This window comes from Anguilla anguilla, chromosome 2 (genome assembly GCF_013347855.1).
Source record: "Anguilla anguilla isolate fAngAng1 chromosome 2, fAngAng1.pri, whole genome shotgun sequence".
NCBI lineage: Eukaryota > Metazoa > Chordata > Actinopteri > Anguilliformes > Anguillidae > Anguilla > Anguilla anguilla.
The window spans coordinates 22,277,670-22,294,963 of record NC_049202.1 but is presented as its reverse complement, the minus strand read 5'-3'; the positions used below and the strand labels follow the sequence as shown (position 1 = coordinate 22,294,963).

General features: G+C 40.4%; 1 protein-coding gene across 1 annotated transcript; it reads right to left on the bottom strand.

Moving 5' to 3' along the window:
- Positions 1-1,160: 1,160 nt before the first annotated feature.
- On the bottom strand, positions 1,161-4,073 carry crygmxl2 (crystallin, gamma MX, like 2). Its single transcript, XM_035406166.1, has 3 exons — positions 4,065-4,073; positions 2,052-2,294; positions 1,161-1,436 (listed from the first exon to the last, which is right to left on the bottom strand). Exons 1-3 carry the CDS (start codon positions 4,071-4,073, stop codon positions 1,161-1,163), a joined length of 528 nt encoding a protein of 175 aa, XP_035262057.1.
- Positions 4,074-17,294: the final 13,221 nt, after the last annotated feature.

Genomic DNA, 17,294 nt, shown 5'->3' with positions numbered 1-17,294 from the left:
GAGCAGCATGCTAACTTCTATGCTACTCCATTCGTCAATTTTAAGTAGCAAATTTTAGTAAGGGTTTCCTTTGCCCAACATTTAATTTTTTGAAGACAGCATTAGGCGAGGCCAGCTAAACTTGAGATGATGTGTTTCATCTCAAAAAATACTTTGTAAGGGCAAACTACTTTTGAAGTTGAATTTAACCCCAAACTTGAAGAAAAACACAGAATTTCAACTTCGGAGTCCAACTTAAGTCAACGAGAGGTAATAATTTAGTGCATACTGTAAAGGTATGTCTTTATTTTTTAGTTATAACTAAATCTTTTGGGTCAAGTACTGCAGAAGTAGCTTTGTTATAATTGCCATGGAATTGTGCTGTGTAACTTTTCTGAACATTCCAGAAGTGTGTTTTTTTACATAATTATGATAGGAGAATCCTAGTAGTGGCTTGCACAACTTTACAAATGATGAAAATTTACATTTTTGTCCAGACAGTTGAGACTGTGTAAGTACGTAAAACATATTTCCCTTTCATAAGGGCAATTGCTAAGTTATTCAGGGAATCATGTTTTCAGGAGGCAATAACACAGAAACTAGGTAAAGCTGTTATTTCTGCCCTAAACTGGGCCAGCCATTTTTGCCATCATGTGCTCCGTAAATGGAATCATCAAAGTAATTAGAAATAGATAAGCGTGGCTCCCTATGCAAATAACCCATAGAGCTATTGACAATCCTATTGTAGAACAATCTAATCCGGTGGAATGCCGGCCTGCTTTAAAGGATCTTTGTAATGGGATATTTCGCTGAGCCCGGTTCTGTGCTCTGGCCCCCAACAATAGAATGGCAAAGCTTGCAATCTCCCGTTCACAGTGAAAACGCAAAATGGAAGTCGCTTTGGGTTTTTTCTTGTTGTTGAGTTTGTGAATAATGTGAACTGATGAATGAATCATTACTATTTGAGAGCCATGGCATTTAAGTATGTGTAAATAAGATATTATATTGAGAAACCTATTATATCTCAATTTTATGATTTAAAAAAAATGAGAACACGGTTTTGTAGATGACAGCAAAGACTACAGCAGCTTTTCTGGTTTTTTAAAAGACAGAGAATAGAAGAGGCCATTGGATGCCAAGTTATAAATTAGATCTCTTTATTAGCACTCCTGGTTACTGGCTCACAGATGACTCCTCATCCTCCTGAACGACCCCACCATGGGGTTAAAGCACCCCCACTCTCCACAGGTCCGGTACTCGCCCGGCCGCAAAAAGTACTGGCGCCCCCTGTAGTTGGGGTGCTCGTAGAAGGTCCAGTACCCTTCCATTACGTTGCAGGAGTAGATGTCACGGTGGCGGAAGCGGTCGTAGACATTGGGGCAGTCGTCCATCAGCTCCATCATGTGACCGGAGAAGTCGGGCCGGTTGTAGATCCTCATCCTATATGAGCCTCGATACTGGGGAGGGGGAAATGCAGAGGTTATGCCAAAATTCAGGGCACCCTCCTTCCCCTGGGTGCCACCCATTAAACTTCCCTGTAAGTTTTTTGGGGTCACACTGAAAGGATGTTTTGGGGTGACTGCCTACCAGTTATCCCTCTAAAATGTAAATGCTATTGCTTACCACAGCCCAGAAAGCACAAATACAGAACAGTATATGCTTTAAACATGTGCAAGGCATATTTGGAGATGTTTGGTCACTTTTAACTAAATATATTCTTTACTGCAGGTCTATGTTCATTCCCAACTTTTAGAAGGTTAGCCACAGCCATGGCCTTCAAACTAAACTCAATCAAAATGAATATGATCACGATGAAAAAAAAGAATGGATAAGTACATATGAAACTAATAACAAAAATGACCGTTGTCTGAAATGTTGAGAGATTACACAAATGTGTCAAACCTCTAGCAAACAGATCAAAAGGGGGCCCATTCAAATCCTACAAATATCCTTAGAGATCAAAAAAATTTTTTTAGATCAGTGACGTGTTCCCAATTCACACAGCTTTAAGTATTAACATCCCCAGTGATTACTGAAAGATGTTTCATTCATTATTATTTCCAGTAACTCACAGGAGGGAACATCTGGCAAGAGCGAATGCAGTTGTTGAATCCCATCCAGGTGCGGAAGTCGGGATATTCCCCGCGGCCCAGGATGTACTGGTACCCCAGGTAATTAGGCTTCTCGTAGGCCACCCAGTGACCCCCGGTCACCCGGATGGAGTTGCAGCAGCTGAAGTGCCTGAAAGTGTCCATGCAGTCGCCATTGCACTCGTAGGACCGGCCCTGGAAGTTACGGCCTTCGTAGAAGATGATCTAAATGGGGAGAAACAGGGTCAGTTGAGTTCATCGCAGTCCACAAGGCCAGTTTTTCAGTAAGAGCAAGACTAGTAATTGTTTACCAAAGAAAGCTCTGAACACACAAAGGAAATGCTGCTGAAAATGACTGTGTCTACAGAGCAGTTGTTAGTATCTGGACAGAGACACAAGTTTTGTTATTTTGACTCTGTGCTCCAACCCATTGAATGAAAAACAATGAATATGAGGTTATATCCATATGCATCCATATCCAATGATGCATGTAGGAAATGCAGCCCTTTAAAACATAGAGTCCCCCTTTTTAGGGGTCCAAAAGTAATTGGCCAGATGAACATGATCTTAAATAAAGTCATCATATTTAGTACTTGGCAAATTCTTTGCATTTGATGACTGTCTGAAGTCTGTGACCCGTAGACATCACCAGATGATGATGCCTTCCCTGGTAATGTTCTGCCAGGCTTGGACTGCAGCCATCTTCAGTTCCTGTCTGTTCTGGGGTATTTTTGCCTTCAGTCTTGTCTTCAGCATGTGAAACGCATGTTCAGTTGGTTATAAAGTCAGGAGACTGATTTGACAGTCAAGAAAATTCCTCTCTTTGGTTCTGGAAATTGGTAGCTTTAGCAGTGTGTTTGGGGGCATTGTCCTGCTGCAAGGTGAAGTTCTGTTCAGTGAGCTTTGAGGCATTTGATTGGATCTGACCAGATGTTTCTGTACATTTCAGAATGAATCCTGCTGTTGCTCACATCATCAATAAAGAAGCCAGTTCCTGTGGCAGCCATACTTGTCCAAGCGATAACACTACCTCCAACATGTTTCAAAGATGAGGGGGAGGGTGCTTTGGATCATGAGCAGTTCCTTTCTTTCTTCACACTTTTCTCTTCACACCACTTTGGTACAGGGTAATAGCCAACTCATCTGTCCATACGAGTTTGTTCCAGGACCAGAGTTTTTGTACTTTCTAGTAGACTCTAACCTGGCCGTTCTGTTTTTGAGGCTTACCAGTGACTGGCGTTTTGCAGTGAGGTTATCCTGGTGTAGTGTTCTCACTATTCTAGCCTTCAACATATCTACGCCTACATCCCAGAGAGTGTTCTTGATCTGTTTGACAGTTGAAAAAGGGTTTTTCTTCACAATCATCAAGTATTTTTTGGTCATCCACAACAGTGGTCTTCTGTGGTCGACCAGATTGTTTGCTATTGCAAATTAAAGCTGTCAGTCTGCACTTTAACATTATACATATTGTTTCATTTCAAATCCAATGTACTGGCATATAGAGCCAAAACAACAAAAATTGTGTCACTGTCCAATTGCTAATGTGTAACAACCTGACCAGGGTCGGTAAAGTGCCACTAACTGGTGTCTATGCTCAAATTCATACCGTCAACCAAAAAAATAAGATTAAATAAAATACTGAAACACACTGATATTTACGCATATACAATAATTAATGGACTTTATCTCAAGGAAAAATAAACAATAAAATAATAATCAAGTATCAAGTAACACCAGTATCAGTGTGTTATAAATGTTGTGAGAATGTGATGCACAAAGCTGGGTCCCAGTTCCGACCTAGCTCTTCTCCCAAATTGAGTCATTGGTGCAAATGCATCAACACACCTAAAACCGCAGGTGTGCTTGGACCACCAATCCTTTGGAACAAGCCACAGTTATACCTGACCCTCCCCTTGCTCCCAGAGTCGCATTTCACATGTGCAGTTTCCACGCAGAAATGTGGTGCGCAGTTGCGCCTGCCGCGTGCCTTCTTACCTTTCCCATTTCGGAGGGCTGGGTGTGAGCTCTGTAGCCCCGTGCAACCGACCCGGGGCCTTTTATACGTTTTTACCGAAAAGCATTGTCCCTCCATTCTGTCCACCTTTGGCACATCAGCAATCACATTCTACCTTTTACCTTTACAGACGTCACAGACCCACCCCCATTATAGGCTGCTACTAGACGTTTACCTATAGAAATGACCCCCCCCCCCCGCCCCCCCTCAAACCATTATACCTCGTACACTCCAACTCTGGCCCACCTATGTGGCGGCAGTGTAGGCTTTCACAGGTCACACAATAGCTTTTGGTTTGCTAACAGCAGAGCATTTGCATCAGCTTGGAAAACGTGTGTGTTTCCATCAGTCACCCACCACCCCCCTTCCTAACTAGACAAAAGCAACAACAACAACAAACAAAAAAGAGAAAGATACAGATGTTTTTGTTGTAACAACCACCTAAAATGTTTTAATTTAATTGTTGCTTCATAGAAACCAATGTATGATGAACAGTTACGTCTTAGCTAATTCATGGCCTTTTAGCACACACGTGTTTGGGTGGCATTGTATATGTGTGTGCTTGGGCAGAAAGGGGGGCTTCAGGACAATGCCGTGTGTATGTCTGTGTGTGTGTGTGTGTGTGTGAGTGTGTGTTTTTGGGGAAAGGCTCTTTCTGTGTGCCTGTCAGTGGCCTCTGCGCTTTTTTGTGTGGTGGGGAAAATGCCGGAATGTTTCCCCTCGCGTTTTTGCTTTAAAATCCAGAGGGTGCCAGAATGATTGCATGAAGGCTACTCTCATAAAGACAAAAGATCTTCCAACATTACAGGTTACCCTGAGTAAAGAACAATTAAAAAAACAAACAAATATGCTGCTGTGTGACAGTACTCAAGCCAGGCTGGGCTCCAGGTCACTGCAGACACTAGTGGAAGCTCCATCTCAGTAAGCAGCTTTCTGATCCTCAGCGATAAAGCAGGTGCTGTGTCTTGCATCATCAATGTATTCAAGGATTAGAGTGGCATTGTTAGTTTTAAGTATTTAAAGTTTATTTTAGGTCTCATCCACAGGGTCACATATTGTCTCATATTGCACTGAAAACACCCTACAGCATATTCCCTTGCTGTGCTCAGAATTGGAATGCTGATTTGGCATATTAAGTAGGCTACTGTATGTACATCAGGCAAGTACGTTTTATTTGAATATGTGGCCTTACAAGACCTTCATATCTCTGGTCATGTTCACATGTAAAACATCTGTGTTTGTCTTTGGATTCTTAGGGCCTGATTTTCTAAGTCCTGTAGTACGTGAAAAACATATCAGCACATGCAAAATCATGTAGCATGACTTATTTTGCACCAGTCATTGGTTGTATTATTAGTTTTGTGTGTGCTAAAGGTCTTAGTAATGCAGGCACCTTGACTCCAACATGCAAGTCCTGTCTTTAAGTGACCTGGCTAATTGGCGGTGATGACAGGTAAATTTCAATTATTTAATAAAGAGGGAATGAAACAAAATCATCCTTGTCCCGCCCCTTAAGCATGGGATGCGAGTACTATATTCAAATTCTTTCAAATGTTGCCTTGGTTCCTTAACATTCTTTCTTAGATTCCCTCTAAACACATTAGAAAGAAACATCTGAGAAAAAAAAATGCAATTCTGTCAGGGCCACTGTCATCAAAGTAAATCTTTATTGACAATAAAGGAAATACAATTATGTTTGGCGGTATGGCTCTGTTCTGGAGCTCTTCCGCCAACCACGTAGCCCGTGTGGATAAGGCCGGGAGGCCAGCAGCCAAACCCCTCTAGAGGGGTACACACAGAACAGATCCAGCAGCAAAGCAAGTTCTTAACACATAGGGATGGAGCAATGCAAATTCTTAACACATAGGGATGGAGCAATACAAATTCTTAACACATAGGAATAAAGAAATGCAAATTCTTGACACATGGGGATGGAGCTGGGGTGGTGGAGTGGATTTACCAAGCAACGTGCAGCAGCTTGCATGCAGGAGGAGCAGCCGAATGAGTAGAGGGAGGCTGTTTAAGTAGACCGCCTTGTTAACTGAATGTACTGTGATAGGCGAATATCACTCAGCTGAGCCATCAGCTGATTCAGCCGGAGCGCTTGACTCTCGTGGCCTGCCAGAACTACGCGATGCTTCATTTATTGTATCATTGTAATCTCAGCAAACAAATGTGACAATTGAAATTGATTTTATGTACAAAATGTTTACAAAGGCTTACAAAAGTACATTCATATTCAATTAACACATATTGGGCACATTGAATACATTTTAATGAATGTATTTAAATAGGCTGCTCAGGATAAGGGCATCTACTAAATGCCTATGTACCTGTAATGTATGAAATGTTCAGGCTTTTGTCACATTTATCAAATGTTTCATTAACACTTAGGGTTGTTTAAATGCCCTCAACATGTATACAGTATCTTTGCTAATAATCTAGTGACCATTTCCAAACACCAGAATATTGTCTCCATAATTATCAAAAACAACCCAATAACACCTCCCGCATGGTGTGATTATTTTTGACAAATGTTCAATTGCAGGTGATGGGAATTCATTTCAAACAGTTGTTCATGTTCCCTGCCTTGTTCCACTCATTTGGGGAGCTTTAACACCTGTACTATCTGGTTAAGTATCTGAAACAGGTGGAAAGATCAAAGAAGCATGTAACACCAAAGAAATTGGAAGGCAACCAAACACTCGCATGAGAAGTTAAGGAGGAGCCCACAATCCAAACAGAAAAGCCACCTTGTGAAGTTAAGTTGCCTGCTGCAGCTCTTGCGTGTTGAATTGCATTTTTGATCTTCTCAAAGGCCACAGAGTTTGAAGAAGGGAGAATTATCGCTGTCACATTTGTACATGTGAACACACCCACACCCTCAGAGTATTCATCATAATCAAAGTCTTTCAGCAGTTCTGTAGAATAAACAGGGAAACATTTGCTTGTTTTGTATCCTCATTACTAGACTATTTGCTGAAGAATTCCTAAGTCTTAGTCATTCTGAGAATGATAATGAAAACGCAAAAACATTGCAGAAAATCTTTGCTGTAATGGCATGGCGGACATATTTAGCTATTTCACAGATCTGTCAATCAAAGCCTTGCAGTGCCGCTGTCTGTCCACCATTACTGTGGTGCATTTAAACATACTATGGACACATTTTTGTTGGAAAAACATTCTAATTTTTTAAAAATTCCATTAATGTAGGCTGTGATCAGCTCCACTCACTCTGCCCCGGCAATTGTTTTAATTTTACACTGAGCAGACTTTAATGAGGAAAAGTCACTATAAAATTTTTGTTTCTAATGGTAAATATGGCTGGGATCTGTTTTCCATTAAATAAACTCCCCCCAAAATACATTTGGGAATAACATTATATATGTCAAAATATAACATATGGATCTGGTATGTTTTGTCCATTCTTGATACATGAAAATATATCATACATTTAAAGACACGAATCAGGAATTTGATTTTATAACATAACCTGGAATGTTAGGCCAACTTTGCACTGGGTTTTAATAAAAAAAACAATTAGTGTTTCCAGAAAAAAATTCTGAATAACACAATTTACAGCGCTCATTTTACACTTATTTTTCACTCCCTGACAATTTCCCACCTTAAAAATAAACTTTCATGAACTCTCATTGGAAAGCAGTTCACATTTAAACAGCGTTTACACAATTCACTCAGCTGTTCCATGCCATGTGAATTAATTGTGCACTTCATGAGAATTATGAGAGTTTGTGAAAGTTTTAAGGTGGGAAATTGTACAGGAGAGGAAAATACAAAAGTGGCGGGTTTGAGTGCTTTGATGCTTAATGGCACGCTCATGATCATATGAGCTTCAGCACATAACCGCGCTCATGATCATATGAGCTTCAGCACATAACCGCGCTCATGATCATATGAGCTTCAGCACATAACCGCGCTCATGATCACATGAGCTTCAGCACATAACTGCGCTCATGATCACATGAGCTTCAGCACATAACCGCGCTCATGATCACATGAGCTTCAGCACATAACCGCGCTCATGATCATATGAGCTTCAGCACATAACCACGCTCATGATCATATGAGCTTCAGCACATAACCACGCTCATGATCATATGAGCTTCAGCACATAACCACGCTCATGATCATATGAGCTTCAGCACATAACCACGCTCATGATCACATGAGCTTCAGCACATAACCACGCTCATGATCATATGTGCTTCAGCACATAACCGCGCTCATGATCACATGAGCTTCAGCACATAACCACACTCATGATCATATGAGCTTCAGCACATAAAGGAGCTCATGATCATATGAACTTCAGCACATAAAGACGCTCATGATCATATGCGCTTCAGCACATAAAGACGCTCATGATCATATGAGCTTCAGCACATAAAGACGCTCATGATCATATGCTCTTCAGCACAGAACCACGCTCATGATCATATGAGCTTCAGCACATAACCACACTCATGATCACATGCGCTTCAGCACAGAACCACACTCATGATCATATGAGCTTCAGCACATAACCACGCTCATGATCATATGAGCTTCAGCACATAACCGTGCTCATGATCACATGCGCTTCAGCACATAAAGGCACTCATGATCACATGAGCTTCAGCACATAACCGCGCTCATGATCATATGCGCTTCGTAACCATGCTCATGATCATATGAGCTTCAGCACATAACCACGCTCATGATCATATGAGCTTCAGCACATAAAGGCGCTCATGATCATATGAGCTTCAGCACATAACTGCGCTCATGATCATATGAGCTTCGTAACCATGCTCATGATCATATGAGCTTCAGCACATAACCGCGCTCATGATCATATGCGCTTCGTAACCATGCTCATGATCATATGAGCTTCATCACATAACCATGCTCATGATCATATGAGCTTCATCACATAACCGCGCTCATGATCATATGAGCTTCAACACATAACCGCGCTCATGATCATATGAGCTTCATCACATAACCACACTCATGATCACATACGCTTCAGCACATAAAGGAGCTCATGATCATATGAGCTTCAGCACATAACCGCGCTCATGATCATATGAGCTTCAGCACATAACCGCGCTCTTGATCGTATGTGCTTCAGCACATAAAGGTGCTCATGATCATATGAGCTTCAGCACATAATTGCGCTTATGATCATATGCCCTTCAGCACATAACCGCACGCTTGTGATAATATGCGCCTGCATCATTATCACATACTGTTAAATAATCAAATACGAGGTGAAGTGAAGAAAACCCCACACATAGGCTTAACAAGACTTGCAGTATGCTAAAATAACAAAACAAAAGGTAAATGGAAGACAGCAGACAAGACCATTATGTGATTTAAAGTAAAATAAAGTACAGGGTAAATATTGGCAACATAGCAAGCTACCTAATTGCATTGTGAGATTTTTACTAGATAAATAAATCCTACCACTTAGCTGATTTTTATGGTGAGCAAAACAACATCCCAGCAGCAGAAACCTATTGACACCCCTAGGCTGCTTCTATTTGAGATACATTAACCATTCACAGTTGAGCTTCACACAGTTCTAGTTATCTCTGGTCTATCTATCGTAATTTGTAAAATAAAATAAAAAAATAATTAATATTTTACAAAATAAATTTGGCACCCAACATGGGGCTGTACGTGTCCAATTCCCACCCTAATTTGATATATCTACAACCACAATTGCATTTATGCACAAACCCCTCTGTCAATTTGGAAAGAGAGTAGTCATTCATAGTTCTCCTCCAAAACACATGGTGTCACCAGCTGCTGCTTTTCACATTGAAGACTCATATTGAAGATATGCTCACACAGAGTAGAGTTGGAGGAAGACCTGGTTGACCAGCGGGGGTCGCTAGATAGTGATGAAAGGCAGAACCCTAAAGGTAAACCTAAAACTCCAGCCTAAAACACTTTGATGTTGTTAAAACGAACAAGTCCTATTTTTCTATTTTGTGTAGTATTTCAGTTTTTCACATTTAAACTTGAGTCCTGTAGACAACATGACATCACACAGTGATATTGCCACAGCAGGCATAATAGTTGCCTGCTGCAGCTCTTGCGTGTTGAATTGCATTTTTGATCTTCTCAAAGGCCACAGAGTTTGAAGAAGGGAGAATTATCGCTGTCACATTTGTACATGTGAACACACCCACACCCTCAGAGTATTCATCATAATCAAAGTCTTTCAGCAGTTCTGTAGAATAAACAGGGAAACATTTGCTTGTTTTGTATCCTCATTACTAGACTATTTGCTGAAGAATTCCTAAGTCTTAGTCATTCTGAGAATGATAATGAAAACGCAAAAACATTGCAGAAAATCTTTGCTGTAATGGCATGGCGGACATATTTAGCTATTTCACAGATCTGTCAATCAAAGCCTTGCAGTGCCGCTGTCTGTCCACCATTACTGTGGTGCATTTAAACATACTATGGACACATTTTTGTTGGAAAAACATTCTAATTTTTAAAAAATTCCATTAATGTAGGCTGTGATCAGCTCCACTCACTCTGCCCCGGCAATTGTTTTAATTTTACACTGAGCAGACTTTAATGAGGAAAAGTCACTATAAAATTTTTGTTTCTAATGGTAAATATGGCTGGGATCTGTTTTCCATTAAATAAACTCCCCCCAAAATACATTTGGGAATAACATTATATATGTCAAAATATAACATATGGATCTGGTATGTTTTGTCCATTCTTGATACATGAAAATATATCATACATTTAAAGACACGAATCAGGAATTTGATTTTATAACATAACCTGGAATGTTAGGCCAACTTTGCACTGGGTTTTAATTAAAAAAAACAATTAGTGTTGCCAGAAAAAAATTCTGAATAACACATTTTACAGGGCTCAAACGCAACACTTATTTATCACTCCCTGACAATTTCCCACCTTAAAAATAAACTTTCATGAACTCTCATTGGATAGCAGTTCACATTTAAACAGCGTTTACACAATTCACTCAGCTGTTCCATGCCATGTGAATTAATTGTGCACTTTATGAGAATTATGAGAGTTCGTGAAAGTTTTAAGGTGGGAAATTCTACAGGAGAGGAAAATAAGAAAGTGGCGGGTTTGAGTGCTTTGATGCTTAATGGCACGCTCATGATCACATGAGCTTCAGCACATAACCACACTCATGATCATATGAGCTTCAGCACATAACCGCGCTCATGATCATATGAGCTTCAGCACATAACCGCGCTCATGATCATATGAGCTTCAGCACATAACCGCACTCATGATCATATGAGCTTCAGCACATAACCACACTCATGATCACATGAGCTTCAGCACATAACCGTGCTCATGATCATATGAGCTTCAGCACATAACCGCGCTCATGATCATATGTGCTTCAGCACATAACCACACTCATGATCACATGAGCTTCAGTACATAAAGGCGCTCATGATCATATGCGTTTCAGCATATAACCACACTCATGATCACATGAGCTTCAGCACATAACCGCACACACGATCACATGCGCTTCAGCACATAACCATGCTCATGATCATATGCGCTTCAGCACAGAACCGCGCTCATGATCATATGCGCTTCAGCACATAACCGCGCTCATGATCATATGTGCTTCAGCACATAACCACACTCATGATCATATGTGCTTCAGCACATAACCACACTCATGATCATATGCGCTTCAGCACATAACTGCGCTCATGATCACATGAGCTTCAGCACATAACCGCGCTCATGATCATATGTGCTTCAGCACATAACCGCGCTCATGATCATATGTGCTTCAGCACATAACCACACTCATGATCATATGAGCTTCAGCACATAACCACACTCATGATCATATGAGCTTCAGCACATAACCGCGCTCATGATCACATGCGCTTCAGCACATAAAGGAGCTCATGATCATATGAGCTTCAGCACATAACCGCGCTCATGATCATATGAGCTTCAGCACATAACCGCGCTCATGATCATATGTGCTTCAGCACATAAAGGCGCTCATGATCATATGTGCTTCAGCACATAATTGCGCTTATGATCATATGCCCTTCAGCACATAACCGCACGCTTGTGATAATATGCGCCTGCATCATTATCACATACTGTTAAATAATCAAATACGAGGTGAAGTGAAGAAAACCCCACACATAGGCTTAACATGACTTGCAGTATGCTAAAATAACAAAACAAAAGGTAAATGAAGACAGCAGACAAGACCATTATGTGATTTAAAGTAAAATAAAGTACAGGGTAAATATTGGCAACATATCAAGCTACCTAATTGCATTGTGAGATTTTTACTAGATAAATAAATCCTACCACTTAGCTGATTTTTATGGTGAGCAAAACAACATCCCAGCAGCAGAAACCTATTGACACCCCTAGGCTGCTTCTATTTGAGATACATTAACCATTCACAGTTGAGCTTCACACAGTTCTAGTTATCTCTGGTCTATTTATCGTAATTTGTAAAATGAAATAAAAAAATTAAAAAAAATTCATATTTTAAAAATAAATTTGGCACCCAACATGGGGCTGTATGTGTCCAATTCCCACCTTAATTTGATATATCTACAACCACAAGTGCATTTATGCACAAACCCCTCTGTCAATTTGGGAAGAGTGTAGTCATTCGTAGTTCTCCTCCAAAACACATGGTGTCACCAGCTGCTGCTTTTCACATTGAAGACTACAGCTATGCTCACACAGAGTGGAGTAGGAGGAAGACCTTTGTGCCTGATTGACCAGCGGGGGTCGCTAGATAGTGATGAAAGGCAGAACCCTAAAGGAAAACTCCAGCCTAAAACACTTTGATGTTGTTAAAATGAACATATTGGTGATGTAAAATGCAACCCAAGTCCTATTTTTCTATGTTGTGTAGTATTTCAGTTTTTCACATTTAAACTTGAGTCCTGTAGACAACATGACGTCATACAGTGACATTGCCACACCAGGCATAATGGAGTTTAAAAGGATAGTGTCTTCCACACGCTATAGCATCAACTATATCAGATATTCATTTCAGCCCATTACGGAGAACGAGTCAGGGGGTTTGCCTTACATACAATTCTACAGTACTTTCTGCAATACTCCTACTGAGAGAAATCAATGATCACAAAATATCAATTTCAGTCATGTGTTACGACTCAAGCTATAGTCGTGACAAAAAGGGAGACAACACAACAAGGTATACTTTTAAACAAAGGAATTATTTATTAAAAAGAAAAATGGGATGTGAATGTACAACGCAAAACCTGTGAAGAAAAGAGGGTGAAGGAAAAACCTGCGGGCCGTCCAACCGCCCGACCTGGTGCAGGATTACCTGGAATTGAGTGAGAAAGAAAGAGAGAGAAGCGGTCCAGAAAGCACTGGGGCTTCCTTATTATAGGGTGTACCCCCAGGTGCTCTCAATTAGAAAGGCGTGCACCCCACACACTGGCCGACTCCTGTAACTACAATAAAAATAAAAACAATATTAGAGACAGTCGTCACACATGCTAGCAGCCTAGTCCAGAGTGCTACAGCATGGGTGATGTCATTGGGGCCATGGCATAGACTGTACAAAAATCGAGGCCACAATCTCCGACTTCACTTTTGGCTAACATTCCCATGAACGCGAGTGAGGAATGCAGTTCTGGGCAACAAAGGAAAATAACATGCTGGGACAGATCTGATAGGATAGCAGCAAGTAAAAAATTTGAGACAGTGATAAAGTAAAATATATTGCAAATATCAGATAATAAACCCTGGAATGATATTTGTATGACTGCTACACATTTACAAACAACCTATGTAATTTAGCCTTATTTTACTTTTCCTTAAAACAATTTTAGTTATATTGCCTTTAACTGACTGAACCCTCCCATACTCTGGGCAATGTAATCACCAAGTATGTGTCATCTAGCCACAATGGGCACAGGCGCGGTCCAGATTCGTTCCGTGACCAAGGGGCTTAACCGAGTGAGCCACCCAGCAGCCCTGGTTGTTTTTCATATGAAGGGAAGCTGAATGCTCCTGGCTTCCACTACAATGGTGGAAATGCAGTACTCTATTTGAACAGGCAGTGACAATACTGAGAAAGAGGGGTGCTGTTTTGCAGGTATCACAGGTATCTGTAAATGCTCTAACATACGTGTTCTTAAAATTTTGGCAGCAGGTGGTAGATCTTCACTGCACTACAGAGTGTAAACAGCCACCATGGAAATTTAATTTGGTGTCCTCAACCAAAGGGCTGCCACATTCACATATCTGAAAAGATGGAGAAAAACATGAGAAGGGTGAGGACTACCAAAATCTTCATCAGATTTCACATTTCAATTTAGATCGAAGGCCTTATCCTGGCTCTCCTGCTACAGAAAATCATTGGGTGTGTAATAACAGTGTTGGAACCCCCTTCCAGCTCATGCAATAAATAAATAAAATTTAAAGCCGAGTTTGGTGGTAATACTGTGCCCGAGTTTTTAAGAAGTTACAAGAGAACTGCATGTCGGGCAACACTAACTTTCCTGTTATGGACTCCAGTGGTAAGTTTTTACAGAAATGCACCGAAACAGTTTGTTTTAAAAAATTAAACCAAGTCAAAAAAAAAAAAAAAAAAAACCTTAAACGTTCATGAAACACTAAATTGCTTCCGCACACAGTGAAAAGAAAAATAACGGCAATATGTTCAATTATTGCAAATGCAGATATGACCATTAAAAACAGAAGAGAGCGACCTATTAAAACAGCAATTTAGCTAAAGCATGTAATCGCTCCAGCGTGCGAGTAGGCTATGTCTGTGTCGAAATTGAACCGCAGATCCTGCAATTAACCATTGGTTTGTTAAATTCCTAATCTGGTTTAGAAAACACCCTGTGATCTCCAGGAGGCTGCCAAATCTCCCACGTCGGGAGCGGGGACCTCTTTGCTGTGGGATCATCTTCTTTTTCCGTAAACCCACAGGCGGCTTGTGGGTCCCTGCCAGCACCGGCTTTCTATCGGAACTGCCAGACAGCACGCGCCGAGCCACTGACTTCCTGCCAGAGAGGGATTTGCAGACGCGTCAGATGTACCCACTCCCAGGCCTATGGCTAATTAAAAGAGCTACTGTGCCGGTATATGCTTTACTTTCACCGAATAAATTCATGGCGTTATTTTGAATTCAAAATGTATTTATTGCTTTCTTCTTGTAGTGACATTTAAAACTTTCTCCCAGCTCACAATTTAAATCGCTATAACTGTTATTATGGGAATTTCAACTTAAAAACAGACGTAAATAAATGGCTCATTAGCATTTATTTAACAGTTCTGCATCTGTTCAGCCTTTTGGATATATGATTTATTACCTTTTTTTCATAAAGAGAAGATGCAAGTATAATATGGAATTGTACGTGTGTCCTTTGATTGTGCTCGCTTAAATTATGTGCTTTGAAATTGCTTGTCGCGGGCATAGGTGCTGTGCTATCTGTGGGATGAAATCCCAGAAGAAAAGTAGTAAAAAGTGAAAAGTAAAGAAAAACAATGTCTTGGGTTTTTCCAAGACAGTAGATAATAAAGTTAATATTTCTGTGTTGACTAAGATTTCCATAATAACTCAATCATCAGATCATGCCACCTAGTAATAGGTAATTTTAGCTAATATTGCTAATATCATTTTATTGTTTGTTCTGAAGACTCTTAAATATCTTCAGTTAAACACTGAGCTTAAATTTACATTGCCCATTTAGACACCTGGATATTTACTGAATATGTTCAAGGTAAGAACTAAAGTTAAAAGTTTTATTTCACCAAGGGGTAATCAGAAATCACCTTCTGTCAATTCAGCAGACAGGACTTGGCCCAGCACCAGACAGAACATCAAACATATCTGGCAAACATTTGGGCGGGGCAGGGGGGCATTGAGCCTCTCTTACTATCTTTAAATATATAATCACATCTGATGCTATTTTGTATTTCCTCAAATTTGCCATCAAAGTAAATGTGTTCTGACAACAGCTAGTGACAGGCACGTCAAAGAGCTGAAAGTTAGCTGCGCCAGGCGCTATCAATTATTGATTGCATCACCCGAGCTGGATAGCAGGTGCCTCTGATAATGAAATACATACAGGATTTTATAGATAAATAATAGAGTGCACTCGGCCCTGTTGTTGTGCAGGCTTATGGGTTTGATTGACTGGCTGAACACTCTCTTGGTTCCCTGTAAGCGGATCAAAGCCAACCTCTTCTTTTTGCCCAAGGGCACTTGCAATTTATTTAGAGGGCGATGTTGATGTCCCAGCAGGTAACAATACTGGGCCCAGACACTCTGGATAATCACTGCTTTGAGCTCCCCCCTCTTTCTGATTAGAGAGACAATGTAGAAGACTGCTCTCTCCTTTGTGCAGTTAGACATGACTAACTGTTCAAGCACAGGGCCATGATGCATCACCATATTTATTATTATTATTATTATTATTATTATTATTATTATTATTATTATTATTATTATTACTAATAATAATAATAATAAGAAGAAGAAGAAGAAGAAGAAGAAGAATATTACCAATATACTTTATTTGTAGAGCACCTTTCATACAGAGAATCAGGCAATTCATAGTTCTTCATAGTGGATTACAATATTCTCCTTCTTCTTCTTCTTCTTCTTCTTCTTCTTCTTATTATTATTATTATTGGCCTGTGCCATTGCACAGGCATATATCCTGCAGTCCATCTGGATAGAAACTCTGCTGGAAGGGTGGGTGTGGATTTCAGAGTGAAGCTAATGCTTAGGGAGGAGAATAAAAGGGAAACATCCTCCATTTATGTGAGAGCAAAGCGTTTTCTCTGTTCATCTGCATGGCACCTTGATGTGCCGTTTTACACAATGTGTTTGAAAATAGCATCTGTGCGCTGCATCAATAATAAAAGACAGGCAGCATATTAAATCCATGTGCTCCATGCTTCTGCATGCGGCAGGGTGCTCTGCCCTCCATTCCTGTGTCCATGGGCTTGTGTGTCTGCCTGTTCATCTTTGTGCACAAATATGTGTGTATGTGTGTGTGTAAGAGTGTGAGTGTGCAAGTCTGTGAATGTGTGTGTGTGGGGGGGGGGTCAAGTTATGATATCAGGTTATGATATAAACCCCTCAAAAATGTCATTCCTCTTTTATTGAAACTTTAAAACGGGTCAGTTTAACCCAAACCAAAACA

Bases quoted from the DNA above. Each gene is read 5' to 3' on its own strand.
- crygmxl2 (XM_035406166.1), bottom strand. The intron at 1,437-2,051 runs GTGAGTTACTGG...CCCCCTCCCCAG, and splicing joins CTTGCCAGATGTTCCCTCCT to TATCGAGGCTCATATAGGAT.